Below are 16293 nucleotides of genomic sequence, written 5' to 3'. Positions count from 1 at the left end.
TGGTGGTGGTGGTGGGGCACAGGGATAGAAATACCCCAGAGTTTTTTAAGAGAGTCAATGAAAATATGTGCTGAATGGGGAATTAGGTTTTCAGGAGTGTTTATTCATAGGCTGTGGAAGGAGCCAATTAAACTGGAATCCACTTTGCATGGCTGCCATAATCCCAGTGAGGGATTTCTGTGGGTTTGCTCTTGATTTAACCCAACATCATAGGAATGAAATGAAGCTGCTTCTTTTCCTGCTGCATCTCCAGATCTCTGCACCCCTCACACTGTTCTGCACATATTTTTCTTTTTATTTTCTCCTTTCTTTTTTTTTTTTTTTTTTTTCTAAAGCATGAAATAATATTTTGATCAAGGAAACAAAAGTGTTTCAATAATTACCAGAACCAGTAAAGCCTGGTGTCACCCACTGCTGCCTTGTGGGTGTCTGAGTTTGGTGTGGAGCTGAAAATGTTTGGTTTTTTTTTTTTGTCCCTAACTTGGTGTGCAGCCCCTCCCTCAGTGCTGTCATCTCCACCCTGCTCTTTCTCTATTTTCTGCCTTTCCCATTTAGAAAAACCATGTAAAAACTCCTCAGGTCTACTCTCCTTTTTCTTTCTTTGGAATAATTTAATGCTTCCCACTGCAGTAATTCCTTCATTGTTTCCTGACAAATCCTTGCTGCTTTCCCTTCCACGAATTAATTCCACCTCTGGAGTTCTGGAGGAGGGAATTGTGCTGAAAGCCATTGTTGCTCCTAGGAGATGCTGCAGGTCCATAGGGTGGTGATCTTGCAGGAATTTCCTCCTTATGGTTCTGGTTTTGGCAATAAATATTTCTAAATATGACAGAAGTTTAACTCCTGAGCCTGGTAATAGTCAGGACATGCCCCTGCTGCAAAATTCTCATAATGGAAGAGGTTTAAATATTGATAGAAGAAAATTAAATGCACTTTAATGATCAGCAGTTTCATTTGATGCCTTTTTTTGCATTAGGCAGCCCATAAATATCTTAATAATTTCATTTATTGAGTGGGTTTTATTCCACCTGCACTTTTTAACTTGTGTTAAATTGTCCTGTTGGCTTTGCACCCAAATTTGTGCACCTTCAAATTAAACCTGTGCAGGAAGGGCTGATCTGCATTTCGTGGGGGCAGTGCCAGTGCTGCAGCCACTGCAACACCAAGAGAGGTCAATCAAGCTGTAATCATTGCTAATTAGCACTTGCAGAAGCTGTAATCTTTGTATAAGTGGCACGTGGGTGAAAAATTATTCCTTGCCTAGAACACCATTAAAAATTTATTTCCCTTTGATCCTGTAGGAAATGGGTGGCCTTGCACAGGAAGGGCTTTTGTCAATTAAAATTGGGCACACAAAGCTCACAGTGATGCTCAGAAAACAAAACTAATTCAGTGGATTTTTTTTTTTTTTTTGCCAAATCTCTTAGTTTATCTTTTGAGGTGTGGATTTGTTTTCTTTCCTTTCAAATAATCATAATGAATGGTAGTGAGGGCTAGTTTGCCCCATCATGGAGACATTTTTTAATGGAGCTTTTCCAGAGTTTTGTATGAAAAATTAGTTTTGCTGTGTGATGAGCCCTACTGGGAATTTAGGCTTCTTGTGACATTCTCATCACGTGGATACTCCTGTCCTGTTTCTACCTGCTAATCATCTGGCTGAGGGGTTAAGCAGCTACTGAAGGAATAATCTTTCCATTTTAGCAAAGTTTGCTCTCATTTTTGCTGTCTGCTCCTATTTCCATGCATATTAAATTTAAGGGAAAAAAAAGAGATTTAAGGAGATTTAAAGAAACCCCCTAACATACTGGATTTCTTTAGCCTTATTTTTCTGCTGGAGGAGGAAAAAGTGAGGGATGTTGCTAGTTTCTAGTACTTTTTAAAATCTGCTGTTCTCAGTCATGGGCTCTGTTTGTTGCACTGTAAAGTGTCGTAAACAATGCAACGCTGTCAAATTAATAAAGTGTCTCTGTTGAGCTAGGAGCAGCCAATAACAGTGAAAAACTAATAAATGTGTGGGTTTTACCCCATTATGTTCCTTTTGCAACAGTAATTTGGGGTTTTGCAAGGTTCATAAATAGCAGGAAATGACCCTGGTAAACCTCAAAGGCCGTGGTGATTTAATTGTTGAATTTCATAAAGAATTCAGGTTGAAAAATGACAGGTAATTTTATAAGCATTTTTTAATCGAGCACTTAGATGCACCAAAGGCCTGGAACAGTGTGAACACACTGAGTGTGCTGGAGACTGCACAGTAAATAATAACCAAATAATGCAAGATGTAGTAAGCAAATAATTGAGTCATAACTGCAATTTCTAATACCTTATCCATGGTCGCCAAATAAGGAAAAAAATATGTGTCCACAACAAACCAGCTGCTGAAGGGGGGTGAAAAAAACGGGAAAAACACATCAAACAGCTTTCCGTGAGCGTTTCATTCCCCACGCAGACTCGTCCTTCGCCTGGATCTTCAACGAGTACCCGACGTTCGTGCAGGAGGACAGCCGGCGCTTCGTGTCGCAGGAGACCGGACACCTGTACATCGCCAAGGTGGAGCCCTCCGACGTGGGCAACTACACCTGCGTGGTGAGCAGCGGGGCCGGCAGGAGCAGCGACAGGAGCAGCGACAGCAGCAGGAGCAGCGACAGGAGCAGCGACAGGAGCAGCGACAGGAGCAGCGACAGGAGCAGGAGCAGCGGCAGCCCCGCGCTGGGCTCGCCCACGCCGCTGGTGCTGCGCACGGACGGTACGGGGGCAGCGCCTGTCGCGACAGGCGATAGGGACCCGTCGGGGGATGGTTGTGAGGACAGGCTCGGGTGCTGTCTGTGAGCTGGGTTTGTTGTAAAGGGATGGGGTGCTGTTGGGAGATGCCAGCTGCAGCTGGAGCGGGGTGGAGAGAGGGGGAAAGAGGAACAGCAAGAGAGTGGTGAGAGAAATAAGAGAGAGAGACAAAACAGTGATTTCCCCCTTTACAATACAATAAATCTTCTTCTATGTTGAATATTCTCACCAATCTAACACAAGATACAAATCCTGTAGCACTTACACACACCCTACAAGAATCCTTACATTACCATCATGTCTTAGACTTTAAACCCTAAAAACGACTCTTTGGACCCTAGCATGGTCTTCTCTGACCTTTGGACCATTGTTCTATCACGAGGGGATCACTTTCAGCAGCCATCCTGTTGTCTTCTAGTTATTTACTAACCAAGGTTTGGTGTCTCAAAGATGGTTTTCATTTCAATCTCGCTGATGGTTTCTATATTCTCAAATTTTTTTGCTAGGCAATCATATTTATAAGGATTTCCTGATTCATCCTTTCCAACAAGGTGTAATAATGATTTCTTAAGCGTGAGAAGCTAAAGAAGCACTTTATTAAAAAACTGAACCATATTTACAGAGTGGTTCACAAGTCTCAAACAGGACAGTAGTTCATTGGACAATAGGAAAAAACATCTCCTGTCACGTACAACACAAAAACTGTTTCTCAGTCAACAGCAGGTGTTAATCTCTGATTATTAATTCCTTTCATTTACCATAAAGTTATCCTGGGAAAGGCTCAGGCTGGAGCTGAGAAGTTCTCTCAGCTTGGGAAAAACCTCCCAGCCTGAGAAAAAGATCTCAGAACCTGAAAAGGGCCTGGCAAACTCTGCCTGGGCCTTCAGTGGTGTCCACAATTCCCTGCATCACTCAGGATTTTTGGGCTCTTGCACTGTTAGAAACACATCATCACAGGATGGTTATATGCAGGAGCTTTTATTGAGGAGCTCTGGGAATCAGGGGTACAAACCCAAACCTGACTCTGACATGGATTCCAGATGGATTTGTTTTTATACCCTTTTTGTTACATAATTGTATATTAATTATTAAACCCATATTGCTCTATTGTATACATTGATCTTATCCAACCATGAATTCTTGTAGTTTTCATCAGGACCCCCCAAACATCCTTTCTCATGATTCTTGTTACTATTACATCATTTCTCATGATTCTTATTATAATTAAACAATAATTATATTAAATTACCAAACAATAATTATATTTAACAATCATATTATTTATCATGTGATGAATACACAGGTGCAGACAAAGCTCAATGTTCATTCCCAGGGCCTGGTTGCCTTTCCCAGCCCTACCAGACCCCATCTTTCTTTCCACCCCCTGAATCTTTTGTACACAATTCCCATGTTTATAAACATTTTAATCCTACTCTCTCAGCACCATGAATTTTTGTGTGTAGTCTCATGTATTGGTGTACAGCTGAAATTGGGTTTTTTAGTCCCTAACTCAGTGTGCAGCCCCTCAGCCCTGTGATCTCCACTCTGCTCTTCTGTACAGAGTTCTCCAATATTTTCTACCTTTCCCATTTGGAAAGACCACACATTCCTTGCTGTCTATATAGTCCCCTTCAAACTCCTCAGGTGTACTCTCTTTTTTTCTCTTTTTGAAATAATTTAATACATAATTGCATTAAGATACAAAGATAGTGTTATCTTTCTACACAGATAAACTCTGTTGCATCCTGACTCTGTCCCTGATCTCACTGTGCTTCCCTTCATAAGCAGATTGCCAGAGAAATAAACTTCATTTTGAATTGCAAAAGAAAATCACCCTCAAAGTTTGACCTTCTCAATTGTTTCCCACAGGTGTGATGGGGGAATATGAGCCCAAAATAGAAGTTCAGTTCCCAGAGACTCTTGCAGCAGCCAAGGGCTCCACTGTGAAGCTGGAGTGCTTTGCACTGGGAAAGTAAGTTCTCATCTTCACTGAAAATTGAAGCACTTTAGGGTTCCCCTGCACAAGAGTTGTGGGGTTCTGGAAGTAATTCTGTGTTTTCCCAATTTTTCTCTGATTTTTGTCATCACAGCTCCTGCCTTGAATTAAGAGGGCAAAGACTCCTGGAGTGTGTTTTGATTTTGTTTAGAATTAAGATGTGTATGTTGGCAGCACAAGAATTTACATTTCATTTTGAATTGAGTAGATTCAGTGTGGTTTTGCATATGACCTTTTTTATTAAGTCTCTTTTCTCTGTGCAGGGTAATGGTGCTGAAGTCTGTGAGAACGTTGTCTGAATTTTCCTCTTAAATGTACTTGATGCTTTCATAATATTGTTCTTTCTTTATAGCCAGAATAAAGATTGAAATGCATTTCTCCTCTGAGTGATGCTTCACTCACAGCTGATACCTTTTCTCTTTCACAGATGATCTGAGAATGCATTTGTGTTTCTGTAAATGTATTTACTTACCAGTGTGGGTTTTGCTTGCAGGCAGCTTTGTCAGGTGCCCATATCAGATTGATAATTTGATCACACACTATTGCTTTGCCTGCCTGGTGAGGGGAGGGAAGGTTTGCAAATCAGAGTATAAAAGGCTGCTGGAGGATGGCAATTCCAAAAGCATTGCCTGGATTCTTCCTCACCCATCCTCTGGGGAGGCCAGTGCTGATTTACAGGAAATTTTGCAATTACTGGGCATTCACAGAGTTATTCCTGACAAATTTGGTACCACAAATGCAGTGTAGGAATCAGCAGTGAATGCAAATCAGGTGCCAGAGTGTCTGCCCATCTGTCATGTACAGCGTGGTTACTGCTTTTAACACAGCCTGCAAGCCACTGCTGAATTTAGTTTGCTTTAAGTATCTCATTATGACAATCAAGGACTTCAAGCAAAACTGTTTAAAATCTCATTACTCTCTCTTTAGCCCTGTGCCTCAGATTAACTGGAGAAGAACTGACGGGCTGCCATTCCCAAGTAAAATAAAGCTGAGGAAATCCAATGGCATGATTGAAATCCCTGATTTCCAGCAGGAGGATGCAGGGCTCTATGAATGCATCACTGAAAACTCCAGAGGCAAAAACATTGCAAGAGGACGTCTCACTTACTATGGTAGGACCCTCTGGTCTGCCTCTCTCCCACCTTTCTTTGCTCATCAAACACAAACTGCTCTGGGGTGCTCTGGAATTTCCAGTTTCTGCAGTTGCATCAGTTATTTGGGCTCAAAAATCCATGGTGTTTAAGTGCTCCCAGAAAATGAGAATTTCTGCAGGAGTTTCTTGGTAAGGTCTCTAAGAAATGGTTTTAAAGCTCACAAGGATTGCTGAGAATAAAGTGCTTGTTTTTTTCTGTGACAGACTTTTTTTAAAAAACATTTCTTGCTCCATTGGTGAAACCTTCAATTTTCAGTCAATTGGATTTATTTGGGGGATCATTTAGGCCTCCCATCTATGGGAAGTACAAATTTTGTCTTGCTTTGTGAAAAGATTACTGATGGATATTCTCAATCCTGTGCTTTCAAAACAGCCAATTTTATTTTAAAATGAGTAAATAAATGGGAGGATATAATCCAGTATAGGAAATGAAATAATATGAAATTTTATAGCTGGAAAAAAGGCAGTCTCTTGTGCATTTAGAGGCTATAGAGTGAAATGAGTATCAGCAAAGCACACTGGTGGTGGTGTAAAGCAAGAGTGATTTGCAACAAAGTGGTAATTGACAATTTTTGTTAAAGCCAGATCTCAGCAAATATAATTTTCTTTACTTCAATGGCAATTTAAACAGTGGTTCTGACTCTGCCTTGGAATGTTTCCCTCATGGAGAAATATTTGAGCAAAGAGATGGTTTTTTAGTTGGATAAAGGCACAGAGCACAATTCCTCTGCAACTGGGAGCAAGTTCTTCACTGCCTCTCCACGGGGAGCTGTGGTTGGTAGAACACACAGATTTTGGTCCATGAAGATTTTACTTTAAGTCACAATAGATTTTTTTTTTTAAGGAGGAAGGAAAAGAGATTTCTCTCCTTACCAGCTTCCAAATTAATCTTTACACTGAATGAAAGCCCCATTGTTGGAAATGTTCATGGTCAGGACTTGAAGCAACACAAATTTTCCATGCATTAATTGTAATTATGACTTTTTGAGAAATCCTGTGATTAACATAGGGCAATAAATCCAAGCTGCTTCACCTGCCAGTGTGCTCTGCCCCTCCAAACTTGGCACTGTGCTTTTGGTTTTATTAAGTGGCCTTTTTTTGGTGCTTGAAAGTTCCAGAGTTGTGGTTTGTGCATCATTTTGGCTCAGCATTCCTATGGCAGTGTTAAACTGGGACAGTTATGAGATACATCAGCATAAATTACATATAAAATAGAGTTTTTCTGATGGAATTACAAGGACTGATTAGCTCATCAGCCTTGTAATTCCAACAGTGGCCATTCCTGGGGTACATGCCCTGCTGCCCAAATTCTTCTTTTCCCATTAAAAGGCCACAGAGCTGAAATAAAGGATGTTGCTGATCAATAAAATCAACCCAGCTGCAGTTCTGTAACACTTGGATCAGTGTGAATGTTTCCATTGCAAATCTAGGCAGGGATTTGAACCCTCAGATGGAGTTCATATTCCAGCAGGAATGGCTGCCCATGTTTAGAGTCATCCCTGATATGGATGTTTATCTTCAAAAGAATAATGAGAGCTGTAATGGCAGTAATGGGACTCCAACTGTTTCATTTCATTTGTTCTGCTTCATGGAACCCATTCTGCAGAATTAAATAGATTTAAGTAATCTTTCTTATTTTGGTACTTGCTTTGTTGTTGCAGTTAGAATTCCAACAAGCCTGGATTCAGGATGAGAGCATTGAACTCTTTTTGATAATTTGAAGTTAGAGATAAGATATTCAGAAGATATTCTGATGGATTGCCACCTCATCTGGTGCCAAAGCCCAGAAATCTGTCTGGTGAGGAAATCTAACCACATCCCACTCAGCCTTCCAATAAAAGATCAATATTTAAGGAAGTTGTTCTAAAAGCAGATGAGGATTTTGGGGAAACTAATGCAATAAACTGAAGACAGAGTAAAAAATCTGCCAGAAAATACCAATGCTGTCAAAAATCCACAGATCTGGTGTTCTAGGGGATGGTGGCTGCTGTGGTAAAAGTTGAAGGCATCTGCTTGTCAAACATAGAAAAATATAAACATAACAAAAGTACAAATATCTTTTTATTTCAGTAGTGACAACATTGATTTTCCTCTTGGCAGAACAAAGCATGTTTCTGCCTGACCCACAAAAAACAGTATGAGAAGAATTGGAGTTAATGTTTTGCAGGTTTTCATAGTGAGATAAAGTGAAAAAGAAATCTTCAGGAAGAAAAGATATTGATAAAAATCTTTCATGTGCTGGAAAAATAGGTTTTTTCTTTCTTTGCAAACTTTAAGGATTCTTTGTAAATGTAACATAAAGCTGGTCCTAAACAAAAGCTTGAAACATGAACTGCTCTGCTCCTAATCTGCTTTGGTTTATGAGCTGAAACTGGAAAGTTTCAAATCTGGAAATCTGGTTTTCCAGTGCATAAAAAGTTTGGTTAAAACCTTCTTTTCACCCAATAATGAATTACAGCCTTAAATCCACAAAGCTCTTGAACACAGGCTCAGCTTCACTCCTGCCCATGGCCAGTTCCTCAAGAATTCCTGTAAATTTATCACATCTGTAACTCTCATCCTGAAAAAAAATGAAATTACTTTGTTTTATGTAGTTATGGTGTGTTGTAACTGTAGCTCTCAATCCATCATTGCTGTTAATTAAAACAGATATTCTAAACCAGATATTCTGGGTTCATTACAATACTCACAGACTTTTAATCTTCCTTTTTTCTCCTGAAGGATTTTATCGAGAAAAACCTAACATCAAATATTCAGTTTTTTGTCCTTTTTACAGTTCCAACATTTGTTAAATGCCAGTTTTCTACTCAGGGGAGTTCAGATTGTGCTAAAAATAGGACAAGATTATCCAACTTTGATTGAGTGTAGAATCTGAATATATAAATAATTTGCTTTCCTTTTATTAGCCTGTTCATTTGTCATCTCTTTTAGCTTCCCATAAAAAGATAACAGAAAAAAAAAAATTTCAGGGAGATGTTTCATGGCAGAGAAAAATGAGAGGAGATGAAACAATTGCTTTTTTGTGTTTTAGGATGCAATTAAACATGAAGCATGGTAAAGATATGTAAAACAATTAATTTAAAGTATAATTGAAGAAAATATATTCTTAATTAGCTGATGTACCAGTGGTCCTGCTTGGCAGCACCAAGGTAAAATGTTTGACAGGGAGAAGGAAATTCTGCTGCTGTTCTCCTTTTGCTCTGCAGTGCTGAGCTGTGATAACAAAATCCCCCAGGAATAAGTAGAATCTACATCTTTTTGGGGTTTTTTTAGAGTATTAAAAAATACTGGTATATTTTGGTGGTTTTTTTAATAATCTACCAGCAAAATTAAACTGAAGCTGTGTTATTTGTGTATGTGGAAGAATATCTCTGCTTAAAGTTTTTATCTGATAGCTTGACTAAGAGATGTCATCAAACCATCAACAGGAAAGCTACAAACAATTAAATAATATTAATGAGTTGCTGAGTTTGATCAACCTCAAATTTAATTGTTAATGCTGTCTAATAATATAATTTTCTTGCTACCCAGACAACTAGTTTGTCTTTTTTTACATGCTAAAGCTTTTCCCTGTGATTTGGAATTACCTGTTGCTTGAGGGGGGGGGTTCTCATTTTCAAAGTGGAGTCAAAAAATGGACATTTTCAGAGAAAATAAAATAAGGAAATAAATGTTCAGGCATCAGTGTGAGTGTCAGAGGCTGACTTTGGGTCAGACTGCTGGAAACCTGCAGGTTCCACTTTGGGCTGGGTTTTCCCCTGCTGCTCCATCCTGCATCCTCTGGTGCTCCAGGAGGTTTGTCCTGCTCTGATTTCTGAGCTCCCCAAAGTGTTTCAGAGATTTCCAGCCCAGCTTTCACAGTGGGAATGTCAAAGTGCAGTTGTAAGAAGGCAAAATCTTGTGTGAATCTGTGCTGGGAGAGGCTTTGGCTCTCCAGAGCACAGAACTCCCTGGAAGAGCTCTGCCCCTGAAGTTCTGCCTTCCCTCTATTCCCCTGGCCTATAGGATTAAAAACAGATTTTTGTTGGATTCTCTCACTCTGAAGGAAATAATAGATAAAAATAGTTGTTTGGATGCACTGTGAATAGTTAGCCCACAAATAATTCACAAATCCCAGCACAGCCTCATTTCTTCAGCCACTGCTTCCAGGAGCATCACTGCAGTTGGTCCTCCTTCATCAACTCCCAGAATGTCACAAAGGCTTTTGTAAAATCTGGGAAAAAAATGATTTTTCCTTCCCTTTTGACCTCCACTGAAGGCCTGGAGTGTAATGAAGCAACAATTGTTTGCTTCAGGCTTAACTGGCTGGAAGAGAAGGGTCATCATCACCACCAAAAAAAGATGAGAGGCCTCTCCCTGGGATGCTTTTTATGAAGTTACACACTTGTTCTCTCCCTGCCTCTGGGACCATGAGCACTGCAAGGAATATTTTAGGCTAAAATAACTGAAGCAAAATCCAGGCTGGTGCTTTTCCAAGTGACTGGCCATGGAGCTGATGGCTAACCTGCCTTAGAAAATCACTTACCTACAAGCATTTCATCCTGGGGGAGCTCCAGATGAATCTTTCATGAAGATTGCACAGCAAGTTCCAAAGAATTCTTAATGCTATCCCAAAATACTGATTCCTGTCACAGTCTCAAACCCTGTGAACTCCTTTAGAATTAACTTCCAGCCTCTCAGCTTACAGGACAATGTCTGTTTTGTTGGGTTTTTTTTTAATCTCAGCAAGGATGTTCTGCCTGCTTGCCTGTTCTTGCTTTAGAAGAAGTGACTCCTTCTTCTCTCCTCAGGAAGATCCAGATTTCACAATGACTGTGCAGTAGTTCCAGGAGAAAATGAGGCTGCTACCAAGTCTTTCTTCAGATGTGGCAGTGATGGTGGAATCAGATATTTTGGGCAGTAAAATTTGCCTGGCAGTGACTAAACCCTGAGAGGAATAAAGCTGTTTATCCAGTGTCCTCAGGCAGAGCTCAACAGAAAGGGGCAGTGCTGGGCTTGACAAGTCCTGCTCTGCTGTAATAGAGACAGAGAAAAACACTTTTCTTCATGTAGAATAGCTGAATCTTTTTTCACATAACTTATATTTATGTGATTGTTAGAAGGTACTGTGTTTAAATCTAATTGGACAGCAGTTCACTGAAACTCAGTTCATTGGTTGGTAATGGCTAGTGTAAATATTCATCAAACTTTTCTCTTGTTAGATCTGTTTACATTCTTGTCTCTTGGCAAGTAGATATTTCACACGGGTAAAATCTTTCTCTTCACAGGTATAAACTGTCTTTCCACAAGAATAGATTGTTGTTGAATGGATTAGAATAGATTGTTAACTGGTTCTCACTGTTACAATTATTTTTTTCATGGGAACTTACCTGGCTAGCTTTAGCTTAGCCAAAGTAACAAGTCCTGATTTTACAAGGCCTGGCTTTACTAAGCCTTTCTCCTATAAGTTTTTATCTATATGTAACACTGCTCCTCTTTTGAGAGGGTGTCAAAGTACCAGAGCTCCTGGTACCTGACCTCCTTTCTGCAATGAAGAACCTTCATCCTGGCCAGAAGTCAGAGGATTCCCAGCTGGAATTGCCCCTGCTGAGCTGCTTTTCAATTCTGAGCTGCTTGGTCAAATTCTTCTCTTTCAAAGACAGATTGAAAATGATGCTTTTGTCCCTGCTCAACTCCTTCATCAGTAATTGGAAGGGAAAAAGGAAATCACTGAAGTCTCCATCAGCACTCCCTTGTGGATGGACAAGCAGCAGGAATTTCTCACCCTGTGCCTTGGGAAGCTGTTCTGTGCATTTCTGCTTTATTTCATTGAGTGAAACTTGGGAAACCTTCCTATGGAGACTGCCTGACACACCGTTCTAAAACAAGATCAGATAGACAATGATTTTTTTTATTGGTAGAATTGAATCCAAGATCTTTAGGCTTGAAAACAGATTATATTTAACTTACTTTCAAGTGGAGATAGGCAGCAGATGTTAAATATTCCACATGTATGGATCCATCAGTAATTCAAGCCCTGCTGAATGTTGCAGAAATATTTAGGGGTGCAAAGTGCTCATTACATGGAGGCAAATCCTCCCAGTGACAATGTGAGATGAAGCAATGGCTGAAGCTCCAGTGTTGTGATATCAACTTTGAAGATTTAACCCCATTTAATACCAGAGAAATTGTACATCCATGTGACACAAAGATCAGGTCATCCTGTCTTGTGCAGCTGAGGGTGCAAAAAATAAATTATCTCCAAATCAGTGAAAGGTGTAAATCCTCATGGGGATGTAAAAAAAAAAAAAAAAAAAAAAAAGTAATATTCACAGAGTATCACTGTCAGCAAATTCCAATATTTATTAGTAATTATTAATTAAATAAAACATTAAATAATGTTTCCTACATCACCAGGGATTTGTTTTCTCCTGGTTGTTCTCATATGAGGATGTTATGAGATTTTCCTGAATTACTTACTTAAGATAAGCAAATGAACTCTGGAAAATTCTTTGCCCATAGCTAAGAGTTTGCAGCCAAGTTTCATCCTGCTTTTTCATCTGTTTCCTCCATAGGCAACGTTCAGGATTTATCTTTTCTTGGAGAAATAGCAAAGGCTGAGATTATAAACTTTCCAGTAAATTAAATAAATTCAAAGAAAATTCACAAATGGCTATAAAACAGTGTTGAACTGATGTGTGAAATAGCACTAAAGGAATAAAAATAAATTGCTGTTGTCTTTCATGCACTGATGTTTATTTTCCAAGTGAGCTTTCTCCTTCCTGTGAAAGCTGTAACAGATGTTTTAAATATCTTTACAGTTTTAACTGTATTTTGGGTAATTCTGAAGGATGTATGGTATTATTGCATCAAATTTTGGCTTAAAAAATGGTGATTTTTATGGACTTTATTCTACTGGTTTGCGTTACTCAAATTCTGTGCCAAGACTTCTGCTTTCAAAAACAATCTCATAGATCCATGTTTTCATCCAGTTAAGTGCTGCCTTGCATTAGAAAACAATTTAAATGGTATTTAGCACTAAGGCTGACATACCATTATTTTTTTTTAGGACTTAAAGGATTCTCTTCAGCATTAATTTGATGATTTAGCCACATCACTTATTTAATTTCAATCTCACCATTAATGTCTTTCTCTTACATTTGCCTCGATTGCAAAATGATGTTGTTTAATCATTAGTGACTTTAATATTGGTTTCACAATAGTCCAGCTTTAGTGATCTGTACTCTCAATTTTCTCCTGGCTTAGTGCTCATAATAAAAATGTATAAGAGGAGCAATAAGTTATTTGTTTCATCAGGGGGCTTGAAGCAGGAGCAGTGGGAAGCTCTTTGGTACAGATCAGCCTGTGCAGAAAATAGATGAGTTCTGTGCCAGTTTAACCCTTTGATGCTGATCTGGAGCAATAACTTGTGAGGGTCTTTGTTGTGTTTTATCTGCAGCAAAGCCTCACTGGCTCCAGACCATAAAGGATGTGGAAGTTGCTGTGGAGGACACCTTATACTGGGACTGCAGAGCCAGTGGGAAGCCCAAACCATCCTACAGGTGGCTGAAGAATGGAGAGCAGCTGGCAACAGAGGTAACATTCTGTTTGGGAAAACAGTGTGTAAATGGGAGAATCCAAAAATTCCTGGTATTAGTCATGAGAAACCTTTGATACTGGGTTTGTATTTTTTGAGAAGCCTCAAAAGCTGCAAAGACAAGTTAGTTGTACAAAAATATTCCAGCTAAAAGCAGATTTGAAAACGATAGAACCACAGAATGAAACATGTAAAGAACGACTGGAGAAGGAAGTTTAATAATGTTATAAATAAAGGATGGAGAACTTGAATTATTTTACTGTATTTGCAGCTGCCATTTCATTAAAGGTAGTAAGAAAATACTTTCCAACTTCTTGACAAAACTTCATGAGGATTCATGGGTTTACCACTACTTGTTGCAAAGAATGGAATACAAACAGCAATTTGCTTTGATGCTGTTGTCACAGTAAAATAATTGAAAGTAAGGCATTTGGTGACAGGAAAAAGAGGTTGAACTTAGAAGGTGAAAGGTCAGAAATGCAGAACAGGATCTGCTACCCCTTATTTATTGATGTTAGTATCATTGCTTCATTGGAAAGCAGACCCATTCAGGCTACCAGGAATATGAACTCCAGGCACTTTGCAGGAAAGCACTTTACCCTTGGCCAGTGCCTTGTGCTCAGCACTGAGTATTTTGGGAAGAAAGGGACTGCTCAGGTGAATTCACTGGTTTTGAAAAATGAGCAGAGCACTGGGGAGCATTTCTTACTGGCTAAAAGGAGTGGTGGTGTTTTGTGGCCAGGTTAAATGAGGGAGCACAGAATCTCTTCTGGGTGCTTTAAGAGCATTGTTGCTGTGTCATACACAGTCACTGAGGTAATGCCATTTTTTACCTCAGGAAGTACAAAAATACCTTGGCATCATTCAGTCTCTCTGTCTCAGTTTGGAGTGTTGCTGTCCAGCCTTTTGGTGTGGTGTCAGGGCAGAGGTGTGGGGGAACTGAGGAGCACTGAGCAGACCCAGGGGAGTTTTCTGTGAGCTGTGATCAGGGTCCTGCTCCTTCACTGCAGAAATCCCTGTGCTGGGTCTCCTTCACAAACATCTCCTGGGGCTGTTCACTCAGCTCTCCCCTTCTCCATGAATTTTTCTCAGAGTAGCAGCTTGGGAGATGAAACATGGAGACTCAGGGTTTTTCCTCTTTGGGGTTGTTTTCTGTCTGTCTGGATGAGCCCCTCACTCTCAGCTGGGACAGGACCTGTCAGGGAAGGAGCTGAGCTGTGCTGGGACCAGCTGAGGGTGCTGCCCTTGTGACTGCTCTGAGTCTCCTTCTGGGTCCACATCCAAAAACCAGCCCTTAGAAAACACTTTTGGGCAGGTAGTGTGGGCTCTAGTTGCTGTGTCTCTGGTTTTCCCCAAAGGTTGCTCCCCACAGCTGATGCTCCTTTGGTTTTTCTTTCTTATGGTTCCTTTTCTCACCAGTTCTGCACTCAGATTAGTCACTTCCTGCTGTAATTGAGCTTTCCAAGAACAAGCAAGGTGGGAAGAGCCAGATCCTTGAGTAGCTATGCTGGCACTTCAGTTTGTGTCTTGGCTTTAATGGCTGGTGGAATTTTCTCTGCACAGTGTTAGAGAGCTCATCAGCAAGTGGCACATGTGAAATCCCTAAATAGTGCAAATGCCAGTGCCATCTGCACAGTTTGGTTACTCTGCTCTGTCTGAGGGGCTGGGAGGATTCTGTCCATATTTCTGGAGAAACAAAAGGGCATTTGAGATTGCCAGACCTCAGTGCAACTGGGAAAGTTTGAAGAATGACTTCATACAGTGCACTGATCTGCATATCTGATCACCATTGCTGTACCATGATGCAGTTGTGTCACTTCTTTCAGAATTGTTTTCATGATTATATTTTGCATTGACCCTATTCATTGTATTTATGCTGTCCTATTCCTTACTTATTTTAAATTTTTCACAGGAAATATATCATCAATAAAGATATTTTTCTTAATATTCAGGGAAGGATCCAAATTGAAAATGGTGCACTTACAATATCAAATCTAAATCTGACAGATTCTGGCAGATACCAGTGCATAGCTGAAAATAAACATGGTGTCATCTCTTCGAGTGCAGAGCTCAGGGTTGTAGGTAAGATGTTACTTCTTTCACTAAAACACAAACCTCATTATCCCTCTCCACACCCCCTCAGATTTAACTCACTCAGCTTCTGTCACTGAAATAAAACATTTTTGTCAACCTGATGTCTTTATCTGCAGAGCTGAGGAGTTGAGTCATCTGCTGCCAGAGGATTTTCAGGCCAATCATTCATTTAAAAGAGAGCAGGATAAATTATTCACGAGGGGAAGAGCAGGGATGGGGGTTTGGGTTTGGGCCAGAGGATTAAAACCTCTGGTGTGGTGTGGAGGTGGTGCTGGCTCCATCAGCTGCTCTCAGCTCTGTCTGGGACCACCATGGGGTTAAAAACCAAAATGTGCAGCTTTTCTGGAGCAGGGACAGGGAGTGGCATCCCCCATCCCAACCTGCCTGTGCTGGGGCTGGAATAGTGCCAGCTGTGTGCTGGGGACACAGATTATTTATTTCCTTTGTGCTGTTGGTTATCTCCTTCAGCTTTGCTCTCCTCAAACACTGAATTTCCTTTCAAAGTTCAGTGTTAGCACAGGGAGAGGCCACAAGCCTTTTCCAAGCTGTGAGCTCGTGAGAACTTCACCCAGAATGAGCTGCACTGTCATTTCTTGTCATCTGACACATGGAACTGGGAACCTTCCAGTTCCCTGGGGTTCAGTGAGGCTCCTGGTGTGACACAGATCAGAGTGATCAGGTAAATAAATCTGCTCT

At 40.3% G+C, this 16293-nt stretch overlaps 1 protein-coding gene across 1 annotated transcript in view; it reads left to right on the top strand.

Moving 5' to 3' along the window:
• The window catches only part of CNTN3 (contactin 3), a 92334-nt gene that overhangs the window by 53183 nt on the left and 22858 nt on the right, over positions 1–16293 (top strand). Inside the window, exons 4-8 of the mRNA XM_079317199.1 lie at positions 2447–2743; positions 4648–4750; positions 5702–5886; positions 13366–13502; positions 15456–15585. Of these exons, the coding sequence (XP_079173325.1) occupies positions 2447–2743; positions 4648–4750; positions 5702–5886; positions 13366–13502; positions 15456–15585 (852 nt within the window). The remainder of the gene's footprint in view (positions 1–2446; positions 2744–4647; positions 4751–5701; positions 5887–13365; positions 13503–15455; positions 15586–16293) is intronic.

This window comes from Erithacus rubecula, assembly GCF_903797595.1.
Source record: "Erithacus rubecula genome assembly, chromosome: 13".
NCBI lineage: Eukaryota > Metazoa > Chordata > Aves > Passeriformes > Muscicapidae > Erithacus > Erithacus rubecula.
Note: the sequence above shows the minus strand (reverse complement) of the source record. Positions and strands in the feature narration are given on the sequence as shown.